This window comes from Mauremys mutica, chromosome 4 (genome assembly GCF_020497125.1).
Source record: "Mauremys mutica isolate MM-2020 ecotype Southern chromosome 4, ASM2049712v1, whole genome shotgun sequence".
Taxonomy (NCBI): domain Eukaryota; kingdom Metazoa; phylum Chordata; order Testudines; family Geoemydidae; genus Mauremys; species Mauremys mutica.
In genome coordinates this window covers 112,567,356-112,585,302 of record NC_059075.1, presented here as the reverse complement: position 1 = coordinate 112,585,302, position 17,947 = coordinate 112,567,356, and the positions used below count along the sequence as shown (strand labels likewise).

Sequence of the window (17,947 nt, the reverse complement as noted above, 5' to 3'; positions counted from 1 at the left end):
TAGAGAATCCGGGGACAGATGAGGGGTATGAGTGAGAGGAAAAAAAGAGAGTTAAAAAAACACTAGAGCAAGGAGAAAGCGAGTGTGGGGGAAAAGTGTGGGGGAGGGAAGACTGGAAACACACACACACACCCTGCCCACTGGAAAAATAAGGGAGCTGCAGGTTGTCATCTCACTGCCCTGGTGGTATGATGGGTTTACGTGGCCGCCTGTCTTTAGTTTATCTTGTTTGCATTGCCAGCAAGATAATCTCAGGAATAATGTGGTTGTGCCTCTTGGCTATTTGGTATTTTTCTCCACTTTCCCACCTCTCATTTGGAGGAAGAGGTTATGGGAAGTCTCAGTGATCTTGTGGGACGGCTTTGGGGGTAGCTTCTTGTTCAGAAGGCAGAATTATTTACCTGTAATTCAGCATCTCTGAAGACATCACTTGACTGAATTACTGCTCATCTTTCCATCAGAGCTGGGAGGCAAACATTTTTACACTATGTGGTGGTTCTGTCATATAGGCATATACTTCTGGCATAAATAATACTTTAAAGGTTGGACTGTTGTTTGCTTTGTGCTCATCATGAACTGATGTGGAGTGCCCCAAAAGGCACTGAGGCACTGGCACTTGGTCTGTCCTTCAGATATGCCTACTGGTGCCTCAGTGATCCAATAATACTTGAGAGTTATGGAAGTTTTAGAAACAAGACCCAAGAGTGTAGGCATCCAGTAAAATGATGTCTCCTCTGGAGACAAAGTATAGGTAAGTAATTTCCCTAATGGTTAGGTAATGCAGGGAGAGGGCCTAGTATTGTCTATAGTTGAGCCCATTAATATGACGCTTGGATTTAATTTATCATGCACTCGGTTCCTTTACAATAGGTGCCCATAAACCACTAAGATAACTTAAGTAAATTCTTTGAGATAGTAATTTAGGTCTGCTGAGACGTAAACTGGTAGTACTGCTGGAATGGGGAGGAAAGGCCGAGATAGACCAGACCAGCTATGATGGGAGATATGCTTATGGTAAACTTCTGAATGACACATTATGGTTATTAAAATAATTAGGTCTTTATAAAAAATGTGTAGTTTTCAAAGAACTGAGTAACACTCCCAAGTAGTGTTATTTCAGATGGCCACTGTGGTGGCTGAAGGCATTTGGCTTTAATTCTGATCTCATGCTGCACAGCATACCTAAGACATGCAGGTATCTGATATAACCACTCGCTTTGCCATTATATGGCACCAGTCCAGAGAGTAGGTATTTTGACCACCTCTCAGCAGAGGGAGGCAGAAGCTGAATGCCTTTTGTGCAGCCAACTCCTATAAAGGGAACTGTACCGGCTGAGTACACCATTCTTTTGCATGCCCCCGATAGCTGATCTTAGTTTCATTGTAATATAATCCATTTGTATAGTCTGAGAGCACTGTAAAGGTAAGGAAAATGTAACCCTTCTGTAACATGCAGGAGAAGTGTGCCTGTCTTGATTCCTGATCAAGAAACCGAAGCTCCCCCTGCGCCTGACCTGTTGGGAAGTATCCTGTCTGGACAGAGCCTCCTCATGATGAGTGGGTCTGATGTGGTCATCAACAGAGATGGCTCACTAACAGCAAAGAGGGCAGGTGAGGGTTTGGCTTCTCAGTTCTTAATTAACTGTTTGGTATTTAGTCACATGGGTCTCTATCCTGCAAACACTACATATGTGCTTAATTTTGAGCATATACATAAAAGTTTACGGCAGGGATAGGCAACCTATGGCACACGTGCCGAAGGTGGCACACGAGCTGATTTTCAGTGGCACTCACACTGCGCGGGTCCTGGCCACCGGTCTGGGGGGCTCTGCATTTTAATTTAATTTTAAATGAAGCTTCTTAAACATTTTAAAAACCTTATTTACTTTACATACAACAATAGTAGTTTAGTTATAAATTAAAGACTTATAGAAAGAGACCTTCTAAAAACGTTAAAATGTATTACTGGCACCTGAAACCTTAAATCAGAGTGAATAAATGAAGACTCGGCACAGCACTTCTGAAAGGTTGTCAACCCCTGGTTTACGGGATCAGGGCGGTAGGTACTAACTAGAGTCAAAATACTAAGTTTTTGACATGTACACCCATGCTTCTGTTTTAATTGCATAGTGACAAGGTCATTGGAAGAACTGGTTTAATGGGAGGTGGTGGTTGTCACCTGTATAAGCAGGGCCCTACCAAATTCACAGTCCATTTTGGTCAATTTCATGGTCATAGGAATTTAATAATTGTAAATTAATGATTTCAGCTATTTAAATCTGAAATTTCAGTGTTGTAATTGTCGGGATCCTGACCCAAAAAGGAGTTGTGTATGTGTGTGGAGGGTCGCAAGATTGTTGTAGGGGGTGTTGTGGTACTGCCACCTTTACTTCTGTGCTGCTGTTGGCGGTGGTGCTACCTTCATTGCTGGAGAAAGGTGGCTGCTGGCTGGGAGCCCAGCTCTGAAGGCAGAGCTGCTGCCAGCAGCAGCACAGAAGTAAGGATGACATAGTATGGTACAGTATTGTCCCTTACTTCTGCACGGCTGCCTGCAGAGCTGGGCCCTCAGTAAGCAGCCGCCATACTCTGGCCATCTAGCTCTGAGGGCAGCAGCAGAGGAGTATGGGTGGCGTGGTATGGTATTACCAGCCTTACTTCCGTGCTGCTGCTGGCAGGGCGCTGCCTTCAGAGCTGGGCACCCAGCCAACAGCCACTGCTCTCTGGCCGCCCAGCTCTGAAGGCAGCGCAGAAGTAAGGGTGGCACTACTGTGACTCCTCTAAAATAACCTTGCAAACCCCTTCCGCCCCTACAATTCCCTTTTGAGTCAGAACTCCCAATTTGAGAAATGCTGGTCTCCCCCTGTGAAATCTATATAGTATAGGATAAAAGCACACATAAGGCCATATTTCAGTCCATGACATGTTTTTCATGGCCGTGAATTTGGTAGGGCCCTATATATAAGTACTTCATTGTAGCTGCTTTGTCATTTGCCACAACTCTCAGTGAAATGGATGAAGCAAAGAGACCTTAAAACCCAATTTTCCTGGAATTTCACATGTTTACTGCCTTCTTATTTGTGAAATACATGATGAATGGTATGAACAGACAGCTCAAAGTACAGTGATGAGGAGCTGGGCAAGAAAATTAAATACTTGGTAGAGTAGGTGCTGTATTCATATAGTCAGGTACATTCACTCTCTGACTTAATCATTCTTATCTTGGAAAATATCTGTTCATATTGAAATCTTAAACATAATTCTTAAAGCTAATTATCCTTTAATTCCCCACATATCACTGTCCACATATGTTAATCAGTCTCTGGCTAAAAGATTAGAAACAGTCTCATTATATGGCACTTTGGTGTTTCCAAGTGCACTTGCTACTCTACTAGTGATATTTGGTTGCCACAAAGACACCATTGTCCAACATAAGCCTTGAGCATTTGACTAAAACGGTACCAGGCGTGGTGGCTTGCTGTTGCCAAGGATGCTTCCACAGGCAAAAGGGGAAGATTAAGACTAGTACAGAGTTAATGCTCCTTTCATTTTGGAGTAAAAGGAGTAAATGTTGAACAGCTTCTTTTTCTTTTGTATGTTTTAGTTCCGTCACTGCAGAGAAACTCACTTAGTCACTTGAGAGTGGAAGATGGATCAGGAGAAAATCTTCAACCAAGTACATTGCACTCAGGGACCACAGCAAGCAGCTCCAGTGCAGAACCTTCAGTTTCATTGGAGCTGAATCCTCACACCAGACCCACCTCATCAAGCTTATTTTCAACATCATCCTCATTAAGCAGGTTCAAGAAGGCAGTGAACCCCGCACAGACAACAACGGGAAGAGCAGCTGTTAGATTAGAATATTCAATGACTCCTAGATCTGTTCAGACTCTCAGTGTGACAAATCCGAGCAGACCTGGTCTAAAATCAGATGAAATGCCTAGATTTAATGGGGATTCTAAACATGCAGTGCCCTCTTGCTCCACATCTTCGAAACCCTTCAACAGTAACTCTAATTTGAGTTCAAAAAGTGTAGCTGTGAGACAGCTGCTAAAACCAGCAGCTCCCAAGAGGATTGATATCTCTGAGCTTCCCAGGATACCAAAGATTAAAAAGGAAATTGTCAGCAGGCATTCAGAATCAGAACCTTCAGGGAACCAAAGCTGTGACATCCCCGATTCCTGTATAACCCAGCTGACTGGCAAAGGGAGTACTAATCAGTCAGGAAAAGGTAGCAAGATGGAAAGCAACAAGTCAAATACCAAGGAATCTCAACAACAGACGCACACAAGTGGAGGCTCTTTTTCCACAAATACAGGTGTCTATGGAAGTACAATACTGTTGGGGTCATCAAGGAGTAAAGGTGTAAGCTCTTCTTTTGAGAGCTTTAAGATTAATATCCCTGGAAATGCAGGGCATTCCAGCAGACTGTCTAGTCCTGGGTTTTGTAATACCTTCCGCCCTGTAGACAACAAAGTGCAACAGAAAGAGAATCCTTCCCCTCTCTTCTCAATTAAAAAACCAAAGCAGATCAAAAGTGAAATATTATACGATCCCTTTGATCCAACAGGCTCAGATTCAAGTTCAACAAACAGCAGTCCTGAAAGGCTTGTCTCAGGAGTGCCGCTAACAAACATCACCAGAACCATTTCGATTGAAAGTCCCAGAATTCAAACATTTCAAACTGTACGTCGTTTTACCCCTTACATGTTAGAAAATATCTTTGGATCGGGTGCTGAATCATCTGATGTTCCATCAAGTAACACAGAGTCTCATGATGATGTGACAATAGAGGGGAGGATTGTGGAACAGATCTCCGATACTGAACAAGAGAAAATGGATGAGGAAGAATCTCAAAGCAGGCCCTGTACTTCATCTTCAGTCAAACGAATTTCTAACCTGGAGTATTTAGAAGAAGAAAGTAGAGAAAGTCCTAGGGTGTTCTTTGATGCAGAAGACCTAGCTAGAGCTAATGTGAAGCAGGAGCCGGATAGCCACTCTAGTAATGATGAGCAGCAAAAAATCCATAAAAGAGAACAAATGGAGAGAGAGTCACGTTCCCGATCCCGGTCAAACTCCAGCTCCCAAAGCCGGAAAAAATTGAAAAGAAAAAAGGCAGTCCTCAAAGAACATAAGAGAATCCCATCAAGGTCCAGGTCGAGAACACGCTCGAAGGAAAGAAGCTCCAGGTCCGCCTCTTGGTCAGCTGAAGAGGACTACTGCAAAATGCACAAATTGAAATCCAAGAACAGGAGGTCGTCTAGTGATCGTTCCAGTAGTCATGAACGATCGAAAAAAAAGAAAGCAAAGGATAAAACGAAAGACAAAAAAGCAAAAGGTTCCTGGTCCAGGGACAGAAAGAAATCCAGGTCACGCTCAGGGAGTCCTGATAGCTCTTCTTTTGAGTTTTATGAAAGCCGAAAAAAGAAAAGGCGATCTGGCTCTCGATCAAGAGGAAGAGAGCATTCCCGATCAAATAGCACTGAGAGAACTAAAAGGCGGAAGCACAGGAGAGACAAAAGCTATGAGAGATATGATAAAAAAGATGGTAGCTCAAGGCCAAGGGAGAGAAAGAGATCAAGATCCAGGTCACGGGAAAGGAGAAAATGGAGATCTAGGTCGCCCTCTGTATCGAGGTCCAGGGAGCACAAAAGCACTAAATCTAGGGGGAAAAGGCCACGATCTAGATCACGCTCCAAGGAAAGAAAGCACAAGCCAAAAGAGGTGTCATCGCTTCCTCCTCCGGAGAAGGATCAGAGGTCGTCAGATGACAATGTATCCAGTGTTTTTGTACATTGTCATTCTTTGAAACAAGAGCTGGAAGAGCCAGTGCCAGAAGACATTTCCTTAAACCCCCAATCAGCCATCATACCTGAAAAGGAGACGCCGAGAGAGATTGCTGTACAACATGAAAATGCCCAAGAGAGTGCAGAGATGGAGCAGATCTCTGAGGAACTTACAAATGAAGCTGACCCCCCGCTGCCAGAGAACACAAGTTTTCCTGCTTCACACGACAGTATAGATGCTTCCCTTGAGAGGGAATTAATAGATGGGACTGATTCAGCTGTGGTTAGTAGCCACAATAGTGTGAACCTGGAGGAGACTGCAACTAAAATAGAAGATATTGAAGAGTGTCCATCTCTAATAGAATCACCTCAAGAGAAGGAAGTTATTGTGCAGGATGAAAGTGAGGCAACACCAACCCAAAGCTTATCTGAAAATAAAGTTGCAGAGTGTGTGAAAGATGCTAATGATGAGTGCCCTGTGTTAGATAAAAAAGCCAATGATGTAAATAAGCCTGAGCTGGAGGCAGTACTTCAGGGTCCTGTGTTGAAAGCTAAAGCACTTGTGAAAAGGGTTACATGGAATTTACAAGAGGAAGAAAGTGATGCATTGACTGCTGAAAAAACACCAAGTAAGTTGTTTGTGTTTTTTTGCCAGAAAAAAAAAAAGTCATAACTAAGGATATAATTTGATCACAGATTCCGTGACTTTAGCAGATCTCTTTGACTACTTTGGCTCAGGCTTCAGCCCCACCATGACCATACCATGATTTTGTACATTTTTACTATGACTTCTCTGTGAATTTTGCCTAATTTTACTGTGACAAAATCATATCCATAATCATAATGCACTGAGTATGTTATCTGTAAGGGACCGTGTCAGTGAAATAGAAAGCTGTCTCGCACTTCTGTAGTGAAACTCTGAAGAAAAGTCATTGTCATAACTGTGTATGTCTACCCTACAAGCAGCACAGCTGCAACTACACTGCATAGATAGTTGCTGCAGCTATAGAAGGTTTTTTTCCATTGCTGTAGTAAACCCACCCTCTTGAGAGGCAGTAACTAGGTAGTCGGAAGAATTCTTCCATCAGCCTGGCTGCATCTACTTTGGGGGTAGTGGCGGGGTAGGGTTAGATTAATTACATCACACGGGGCGAAATTTTTCACAGCCCTGTTTGATGTAGCTGGGTCAATCTAATTTTTAGGTGCAGACCAGGTCTCTCATTGTCTAAAGTGACCAGCTCTTCACTCTTGTTAGCCCTGCAGAGCTAACACAGCGAAGAGGGATGTAACTGGATTTTGTTCCTTCTTGTGCATCAACTGAATTATTTGACAAGTTCCAATCAGTTATACTTGTGCAAACCCAGTAAAACAATAAGCTTGCACAAGTGTCTGTTGGCTCGTAATTGAAAGGCAGTGAGATTGTTCAGGTGTAGCCACAGACCTTCTTTGTCCTGCGAAGCCTCAGTGCTGGGTATGATTGTGATGGAAGGAATCCAGCTGAACTCGGAGCCCAGGTTGAGTTTGCAAGACTGGGAGAAAAATCCATCTTTTCGCTTAGCACATGTGATATGGAAATCATTGAGACAATATGAACATAGGGCTGTCCCTATGAGGCTGTTAAACCTCTTACAGAGGAGAACTGCATCACAAACATCTTAATGGGGTATGATTTTCAAAAAGTGATGAGCAGCCTCTGAAATTCAGGTGTTTCAAGCTGGTCACCCAAAATCACTAGTTACTTTTGAAAATGTGGGCTAGTGTGTGTAATCAGATTTTCTTTTTGCATCTGAAAATCCTCACTTAGCAGAAGTTGTGAAATATAAAATTAGTCACTGCACAGAATTCTTTCTTAGCTAGTCACATTGCTAGATTTTTGCTTTTCTTACAGCTCACTTTGTACTTGTGATGTTTGGGTTTATCACTATTCTTAAATGCTTTTTTCTTGGGAATTTTAGGGGTGCCGTTTTACAAACTTCAGAGAGCAAAGGAAGGGGCCTGGAAAGCAGAGGACTTGAGCCAAACATTAAATCAGGTGCAGTTAAATGAGCCTCCTCCAACCAATTATATGATTCCTGAGCCTATGTTTCCTGATCTAGATTCCTCTCAGGTTGGTTCCCACTCCAAAAGCGAAGTGTCATGGAAGGCATTCCACCTCATCCGTGACCTCGTTGTGCCCCGCCCCTTCCATTACAGAATTCTGCTCCTTCCTCTGCGTGTAGTACATTCCATACAGCCCATGCGCTTCAGCAATCCAGTAACTGCTTATTCTTTCAAATTGTCCTCACGCTTAGATTTAAAAATCAAAGTTAATTCCTTTACTTTGCAATATACTTATAACTTCTGCTTTCCAGCATTTATTTGCCCCCCAAAATCTTGCTTTTGGGGAACAAATTGTCTTGCTGTAAAACCCAGCTTTTTGGCCATGGTCCATACTATACATGCTTGTCCATCTGTGCTGCCCACCAGTGAAACGTTGAGTAGGAGTAGTGCTGGCTGCTGGAACACAGAAGTCTTGCTGTGGCATGGAAACCTCAGCCCTTTTGACTTAAAGAAATGTTTAGCAGTAAGTCACTTCTCTGTTTCAGTGGGTAAAAGCTGCTTTTAAATTCCCTAAACTCTGCTTTTCTGCACTGTAATATCAAGAAGCGTTTGCCAAAGAGTGTCTCTATTTCACAGGTATACAGTCAAAACATACCTTTGACACCACCTCTGCCCTCAAGTCTGCCACCCTATGCACCAGTCAGTCAGCCCACAGTTCAGTTCATAATGCAGGGGAGTCTTCCTCTGCTTGGCTGTGTGGCAGGACAGAGTTTGACTCCAGAGCCAGACAGCCTGGCTACGGCTTCTGAACCAGGAAATCAGACTGCTTCGGTTGGAGACATGGAAGAGAAAATCAAAGCACCTAAACCTCCACTGGATAAAACAAAAAATGAAGAAGTGAGTGAAAGCCCTGATGTTAACATATATCTAGAGTTGTGTACTCAGGCTGTGCCAATCCCACTGAGGGATTTGTGTGTTGTCATAAATCAGGAGCAACACTTCTGTGGCTTGTCACTATAATTAGAAATGAGAGATCAATGAGATGTTCTGTTTTGTTTAACTTGCTTTAGGGTCACAAATATTATTTCATGCCATGTGACTTTACTGTCCCTACTGCCCCAGAGTGACTAACTTTGCTTTGGATCACTGTGCTACCAGTGGAACACTGGACCGAGCTCGTCTTTGGTTTATCTGGGTCTTCCTCTGTGTGACAACTTTTTTGTGTCAGACCCCTTCCTAGGTCTCTGCCCTAGTTAGTTTCACTCTGCAGGTTCTGCTAGACCACAGGAGCAGACCTCTGCTGTAGCTGAATGCTCTTAGAAAGAGGAGGTGAGGCTCTTTTCTGCATAGCCACCTACCCCTCTCCCCTGCCCATCACAGTGAAACTGACTAGGACTGCATCAGTTTCTTGCTTTTATTTGTTGGCATCAAACCACCACAAGTGTGAAATTTCTCTGTGGGGGAGTTTAAGTGCAATTTAAAACATTTGGGATGCTTGACCTACTACCAAATGGTAAATTCCTGAAAGTCAGAATGTTCAAACTTGTATAAATGACTGAATTCATTCTCTTCTGTTTTGAAATGGACATAATTTGGGTACAGCAGAAGTCTAGATCCTTTAGTTAGAGAATTATAGAAATGTAGGGCTGGAGTGCACTTCAGGAGGTTATCTAGTCCATCCCCCTTTGCTGAGGGAGGACAAAATATACCTAGACCATCCCTCACAGGTAGTTTCTCACCTGTTCTTAAAAACCTCCAATGACAGAAATTCCACAGCCTCCTTCAGTAACTTATTCTAGTACTTAGTTATCCCTATTATTAGAAAGTTTTTCCTGCTATCTAACATAACCTAATTTCCTTTGCTATAGATTAAGTTAGTTTCTTCTTGTCCTACCTGTATTATATCCATGCCACTGCCTTGATGCTGAGTTGGGTTTCTTGATTATATTCACTATCTATCTTTGGGCCTGTAATAGTTATTAACACCTATATGCAAGTCCTAAAAATCACTTTTACTATATTTACTGCTGAGTCCATTAAAAAAGGCTTACTAACACTGAAAATCCATGACTGAGCAGCAATTTTTATGTAGTGTGAATTCAGTTACAACAGAAGAATTGTAAGCTGCTTTTGATGTGATTTGTAATACTTTATCTTGGAGACCTCTCAACTACCCATCTTTTCTGTGTAATGTTAGAGCTATTTGAAGTTGAAGTATTCTCTTCCCAGCTATGATTTGCCTTCATAAACAATCTCAGAGCCTTTTAGGTACTCTTTTTATCAATGGATGGATGCTTCACATTCAAGGCTGCTGGATTAGGGAGGTTAGTCCAAAAAAAATAAATAAACAAGTGAATTGAGGAATGACTGTCAAAATACAGTAGAACCCTCATTTTTCTCAGAGTAATTTAGCACTGAGCAGGGGTTCACTGGAGCAGGAATTGTAGTTTGCACAACGTTCTAGTTCAGTATAAGTGGGTTTCACTTCACTTGTAACTGTAAGTCTTGAAATAAATCTTCACTTTGTCAGCTGACTTTTTAATAGGGCTGGACTCAGGAGGCTGCTTACAGATAATCTTGGGTTACTCATTCTTCATTTGTGCTTTGTAGTATATGAAGAAACTCCACATGCAGGAGAGGGCTGTGGAAGAAGTGAAACTTGCCATTAAGCCCTTTTACCAGAAGAGGGAGATTACCAAGGAGGAATACAAAGATATTCTCCGAAAAGCAGTACAAAAGGTAAAAAAAGGAAATGTTGACTTTTAAAACAGAAGGGGAACTGCGGACAGTTAGGTGTCAAAGCTTGGATTACATTTATAAGCTCTTGTAGTTGCATGCTGTAACAGAGTGGCAGATTCTAGAACTCTGCATGAGATCTTTCAAAGCTTTGACATAAGAACTAGGTGTTTTAGACAGGGTTGATAGAATCACTTTAATAATAAGTTCTGTGACACTTCCTATTTTAATACCCTGTTTTTCGGTTGCTAATAACTTTGCCAAGCTTTAACTAGTTGGGTTGAGATTTTCCATGTTTCCAGATTTTTCTTTGGAAAATTTCAGCCAAAACAGTCTCATTTCCAAGAATGAGTTAGGGAAGTATACGTTGGTTTTTTCTCCTGCTAAATTCTGTGATCTTTTCTTGAAACAGCTGATGTCCCCAAGCTTTGGAGCAGGGACTTGAAATTTGGCAGGAGGTGGCCTTGGCATCAAGGATGTGCCGTTTGCCATCCCCCTGAAAATCTGCCCAAGTTGTAAGCCTTTGAAAAATCGCAGTTTGTGCATACTTGGACGACTTTAGTTTTAGCTTCTAAAATGGAAGAAGATTCTAACTTCACTGAGCTCATTTGAGCCTCTCTCAGCCTCTCTTAGTGTTGACCAGGCTGTGCATGCACCATCCCCACAGAGTGGCTGAGCATGCTCCCTCCAGCCCAGGGCTCCAGGGGGAAAGTCAGATTTTCCTTGGAATGGTTGCTCCCAACTGCTCTGGGGTGGGCAGGGCATTGGCAGTGAGGGCAGGGAGCCTGTCTCTTCTGCACTCTCAATGACTCCTCCCTGCTGGCATCCATGTAATGTGGAGGAAGCGTCTGATTCAAATGCAGAGGGAATAAAAACTGGACTGGGGGAGAGCAAGATTAGTTTCACTCTTCAAGTCTGAGACTGGGAGGGAATGGTTGGGGGAGAAAAATTGGCACAGGCTGGGAAGAGACTGAGATTGGGAGCTGCAGGGGGGGGTATCATAGAATCATAGAATTCAAGATCAGAAGGGACCATTATGATCATCTAGTCTGACCTCCTGCAAGATGCAGGCCACATAAGCCGATCCACCCACTCCTGAACTAATTCTCTCCCTTGACTCTGCTGTTGAATGCTCCAAATCATGATTTAAAGACTTCAAGTAGCAGATAATCCACCAGCAAGCGACCCCTGCCCCATGCTTCGGAGGAAGGCGAAAAACCTCCAGGGCCACTGCCAATCTACCCTGGAGGAAAATTCCTTCCCGACCCCAAATATGGCGATCAGCTGAACCCCGAGCATGCGGGCAAGACTCTCCAGCCAGACCCTCTGGAAAAGGCTAACAATATCCCAACATTGACCCTTTGTACTAATTACCAGTGTGGCACGTTATTGACCTATTGACTAAACCCGTTATCCTATCATATCATCCCCTCCATAAACTTATCCAGCTTAATCTTAAAGTCATGGAGGTCCTTCGCCCCCACTGTTTCCCTCGGTAGGCTGTTCCAGAATTGCACTCCTCTGATGGTTAGAAACCTTCGTCTAATTTCAAGCCTAAATTTCCCGACTGACAATTTATATCCGTTTGTCCTCGTGTCCACATTAGCACTGAGCTGAAATAATTCCTCTCCTTCCCTGGTATTTATCCCTCTGATATATTTAAAGAGTGCAATCATATCTCCTCTTATCCTTCTTTTGGGTAGGCTGAGACTGGTTGGGCAAGGAGACAGATTTGAAACCAGGGGGAGGGAGACTAGAACTAGGAGCTAATGAGGGAAATGGAGGGGTGGAGAACAAGAGTTGGGGGTGGACCATTGATATTGGATGAGGAGACTGGGCTGGCTAGGCTGGGCAAGGAGCCAGGGATGGGGTAGGCAAAAGGAGGCTGAAATTGAATGAGACTGACTGTGAGTGGGAGTCAGTGAGGAGGAAGCGGGAGAGAGTGGACAAGGAACTGGGAGAGGGAGAGACTGGCAGTATGTGGGAGAAATTGGGATTTAGGGAGCTTGGAGGGGGTTACTAGGACCGATGGGGCAAGGAGACTGGGGACTGATGAGTGGAACTGTAGATTTGGGGGGAAAAAGGCGAACGGTACTGGAATAGGGAGCCAGAGATAAGTAAGAAACTGGACTGGGACAGGGCAGAAGGGATCAAGCGTGCAGGGAAACAGGCAAAATAGTCTGTGCCTACTAGATGATATTCACCTCCAGATTCTGGAATAGAATCAGAGATTCCTGAGTCTCACCATTTCTCTGCTGTCAGCAAATATCAGTGAACCCTACTGGCACAGTATGTGTCTCATCCTAGTCTAAGTGCTGGTCCCCTTAGAGGGTGACAGCTTACTACTATCAGGTAGTCTGTTAGGTCTGTGCAGTTGATGTAAAGGTTTTAACCCTGCTGTTGACCCCTGGGAGTGTGTACATGATGCCACGTAATTGAATTTCTATACTTTGAATTTGCTTTGTTGCAAAACCTAGGAAATTACACACAGACTACATTTAAAAAAAACATTAAGGTTGGAAAGTCAAGTACTCAGTTAGGAAATGCCAGAATTTAGGTTGCTTATGCAACCTGAATTCAGCCCTTTTGTGTGTATTCATTATGATGCAGCCTTTAATTACATGATCATGCAGCACAGTGCTCAGTTCTTGAGCAGCTTTTAATATTTTGTTTTACGCTTACTGTTCTGTGTGGGGCTTTAGGCCTTATTTGTTGCTCACTAATGAAATTCTTCTTCCAAGACACAGTTATTAATTTCCTCATGGGCTTTAATGGCGTTCATTACAATAGTATCCAAGTGCTTCACAAATATTATCTTCATAATACCTCTGTGTAGTGGTGAGTGGTATTATCCCCATTTTGCAGATAGGCAACTGAGGCACGAGAAGCCAAAAGAATCCACAATTTTGAGTGCCCAGTTTGAGAAACCAAGGAGATGATTTTTTTTCAGAGTTCTTAGTCTTATATAGCACTTCATACATTCAAAGCACAGCTCCTGTTGACTTCATGCTCAGCACTTTTGCAAGTCAGCTACTCTGAAATTAAGGAACACATAATTATAGATCACCTGTGAAAAGTTTGGTTTAAGTAACTTGCCCAGCATTACTTAGAAACTCTGTGGCAAAGGCAGGGATGGAATCCAATTCTCTAAGGTAGCATTCAACTGCCTTAACCATGAGACTGTCTGTCCTTCCTCTTCCTGCAATCTCCTGACTCCTTCATTGCACACATTCCAACTTCTGCAAACATTTAAGCTGGGGATCCTACAGACAACAGGCTGTTTCACTACACAACCCTGATTCATTGCTAGAGCAGATCAAGGCTAGAGGCCTGTGGAACATATAATATGTGAATCATGAGTTTAAAGACCGTATCAAATGCATAAACACAAGGGGGATGAATTAAGGTTGCACAGGCAACCTGAATTCTGGCATTTCCTAACTTTTGAGCATTTGACTTTGCAATTGTAAAATGTTCTTTTAAATGTAGCTTTTTGTGTTTTTATTTTGGGTCACTTTGAGTCAGGATTTTGAATTCTGCATAGACATGCAGAGATTTTTGCCAAGCCACTTTGACATTATGTCCAATAAGCTTCATTGTAGGTACATAAGAGGAGTCAAAGTCTTTCTGAAATGATGAGAATCATGCTCCAGTGACAGAAATCCTCCAGGGAAAACCTCAGAGGAGCTCTTTCTGCGGAGCAAGCTTAGACTGACATCTGTGTTCTGTTATGTTTGAGTTACCACTAAAGCCAGCTAAAGGATAGACTTGGAGTGCACACAGTGCTATATGCTGTCTGCTCACATGTTAATTTTTTATGCTTTTTATCAGCTAGTCTCACATATTACACAATGAATGCATAATTGGGAAAGCAGGTCTAAACTTTTGACACCTGTTTCTCACCCTTCTGGACACTTGTAACAATATTTATTAACTGAATGACCTGGTTTTTTGCCTTGTAGATTTGTCATAGCAAAAGTGGAGAAATCAATCCCATGAAGGTGGCCAATTTGGTAAAGGCATATGTTGAGAAATACAAACATATGAGGAAACACAAGAAGACAGACACTGAAGAAGATCTGCACGAAATGGAGAATTGAAGTAAGACCCATCATGAGACAAATTGGGGTTATTCTGGCCAAGGACATTATTCTGGAGGGAATAAATAGCCTGCAGTTGCATCTCATTGAAAAGAAGACGTAAGAAGCTGGATGTAATAGGATTTGTCTGCCGAGGGAAGCTTGAATTGTTTTCCACGTGGGAATAGAATTTCTTGTCTTGCATGAACTACAGTGGTAGATCCAAATGACAGAAATCAAATGCCCCCAAACCAGCAGCATAGTTCAGCGGAGACTTAGAAAACATTAAACTTTGGGGGCTCTCAAGTTGCTACAGTTTTTAGGGTTTACTTTGATCACATTTTTGGTCTGTGCACCTGTCTTGCTAACAGTTTAAAACTGGACACCATTTTTATATTCAGTACATAAAGAGAGATACTATTTCCATTGTGTTATTTATCAAACTATGGATTGTCTTTAAAAACTTCTCATACGTTGATTTAATACTTGAAATGTGGTATTTTTAGCCTGCTCGATGGTGAGTGAAACTTTGACTCACTCTCAGTCGTTCAGGAGTTGCAAAAGTGAGCTAACCTTTATAAATTGTCTTCAGAAAACACTGCTCAAGATGTGGCATTTATTTACATTCTGTTGAAGTATCTTGTTAATGAGAATCTTAATTTTTTTGAAGGGGGGCAGATTATGTTGCAATTTTGTAAATAATGTGCCGATGGTTGTTTTTGCGTTTTACTAAGCTGCCTTTCAGAGAAAACAAAGAGCAAAGATTGTGAATTTTCAATAACAAGCTTGAGGAATGAGAGGGAATGATGTACAAATCAGAAATGTGACAGAATTTATAAAGTTATTTTGAATGGTTTTAGCCATGCAGAAAGTGTCATTTATTTGTCCTTATCCTTGCATCTTACTCTTTCAGTAGCTATTCTGTATAAATCTCCACTCTTGGGTCTTAAATAGAACCTGAGGTTTCCTTTTACGACCTGGCCTACATCTAAATATTAGATTGACCCAGCTACGTCACTCAGGGCTGTGAAACATTTCATACCATCTGCAAAGTAGTTAGGTTTGCCTAACCCTTTGTGTGGCTATGGATGGTTTGATGGAAGAATTCTTCTGTTGACCTAGTTACTACCTCTTGGAGAGGTGGAATACCTATATTGATGGAAAAATCCGTTCCTTCGATGTAGGAAGTATCTACACTACAGCTACAGTGCTATAGCTGTTCTGCTGTAGTGTAAACATACCCCTTGTGTTGGGTGTGTAATTTCTTGAATTAGTATGTTTCCTATTTTTAGGATGGCTGGTGCTCACATTATTGAGGTAGAGTACATTTAATGAGTTCTGAACACCTCGGATGTCTTCATAATAGCAATGCTTGTCCCCGGGTACTGCAGAATCAGGCTGACGCAAATCTTTTCCAAGACATATGCCTAGAAAGTAATGGCTGATGAGTGGTTTAGGGTATTGTTTTTTTGGTTGGGTTTAATATGCTGAACTGATCAGTGTCCATGTTATTGTTTGGGAAGGGGAGGGAATTATGTGTAAGAAAATGATTAGGCTACAGATCAGGAAAGGACTCTCACATAAGAATTAGAATATAATATATATGACTGTAAGAAGCTGTGGAAGGTAGGTGTAGTAAAAATTAAAAGACAAATGCTTACCTAACCTCTTGGAGCACATCTGGATACATTGTGCCTTACTGATGGCGGGTTCATTTGCCAAGAACAAGGCACCCTACAGGTGATATTATTATTATTATTATTTATTTATTATATAAATAAATCAGCCTTTTTTGGGGGTGGAGGCAAGGTGTTTAAGTAAAACCTCACATGTGACAGAACTTCCTTAGCCACTCTTATATTGCCCTTCTGAATATCTTCAACTATCTTATCTTTCCAGTATTTACCTTGGGCTTTCTTTTCCATCTGAGCTCTGTGGTTGGGTCATGATTCTGAGTTGCTATGGTCCTATTTGATTTTAAAAAATGAGACACTCCAGGTAACACAGGGCTTTACAATGTGTGTAAACAGCCTGGATTTGTGAGGATAATTGCTACAGTACGCCAGCGGTTCTCAAGCGGGGTCCGGGCCCCCTTGGGGAACCCTGAGCAGGTTTCAGGGGGTCCACCAAAATAAACCAAAGAGCAGGGCCAGCATTAGACTTGTTGGGGGCCCAGGGCAGAAAGCTGAAGCCCAATCCCTGCCACCCAGGGCTGAAGCGGAAGCCTGAGCAACTTCGCTTCGCAGGGCTGCCTGTTGCGTCGGGCCTCAGGCCATTCCCCTGCTTGCTACCCCCTAGTGCTGGTCCTGGCTTTTAATCTGTATGTGCAGAAAACCAGTTGTGGCACCGGTGGGCCATGGAATTTTTATGGCATGTTGTGGGGGCCTCAGAAGGAAAAAGGTTGAGAACCCCTGCAGTACGCTACCCTCTTATGCCTTCATTAGCGTTGGTAATTGGTATATGTATGTAACTGGAAGCTGATTTTGGTTGACTGCAATAGTAGACAGATTAAATGATTGAAATTTTCAAAGCTCACTAAGGCATCTATCCACACTACTTCCAGTAATTTGAATGCAAATTGTGTGGCTGAACACCCTAGTTGGCTCTGAAAAAATCTCAGCCCATGTTTTTTTTAAGTCCATAGGCACCGCCACCAGGGGAAAAGGAGGAGAGAGGTCTTCTGTCCTTCTGATCACCTCCCAGAAAATAGTAGCATTGTAAATGATCCCGTCAGCACAGCTGCAGGGTTCATGCACGGCTCTCAGATCTTGTCTCCCTTTTATTTGTTTCAGCTCTACATGAAAGAGTGAACATTCTACTTATTTGAATAGGATATTGACCCATTATTAGAAAAATACCCCCAAACCCACAGCTTGTTAGGCACATTTTTATTCCCCTTGCTGCAAAGCCTTTATTTTGGTCCTATAGTTCAGGGCCATATGGAAGCAAAAGAATATCTGGACAAGATGTTGAAGTGAGCTCTTGTTCTGAACTCGAGCTTGTAGATTCAATCATTACGTTGGGTGCATATGTACTCTGCGTAACTACTTTTCTGATGAACTGATCACTAAAATGTTATCACTGGGGGTGTTGAGATGTAAATATTGTTGCCAGACTTTCATAAAAAAAATGTGGACTTTTAAAACAACTTTTGACTGTTTCTTAATTTGTATTTTCTTGCAGCATCAGTCTTGAACTTGTCAAGAATTGTTCAGAGGTAAATGTGGTGGTGCTGTATGTTAAGAAAACATCTTGCAATATATTTATTACAATAATAGGTTTGTAAAAGCAGCAAAGAGTCCTGTAGCA

At 42.3% G+C, this 17,947-nt stretch overlaps 1 protein-coding gene across 2 annotated transcripts in view; it reads left to right on the top strand.

The window, feature by feature from the left end:
- The window catches only part of PHRF1 (PHD and ring finger domains 1), a 63,239-nt gene extending 47,717 nt beyond the window's left edge, over positions 1-15,522 (top strand). For both annotated transcript variants that reach the window (XM_045014698.1, XM_045014699.1), the window contains exons 13-18: positions 1,457-1,611; positions 3,602-6,412; positions 7,739-7,815; positions 8,460-8,720; positions 10,434-10,562; positions 14,522-15,522. In XM_045014698.1, the coding sequence (XP_044870633.1) occupies positions 1,457-1,611; positions 3,602-6,412; positions 7,739-7,815; positions 8,460-8,720; positions 10,434-10,562; positions 14,522-14,659 (3,571 nt within the window). In that variant the 3' untranslated portion in view covers positions 14,660-15,522. The remainder of the gene's footprint in view (positions 1-1,456; positions 1,612-3,601; positions 6,413-7,738; positions 7,816-8,459; positions 8,721-10,433; positions 10,563-14,521) is intronic.
- The last annotated feature ends 2,425 nt before the right edge of the window (positions 15,523-17,947 follow it).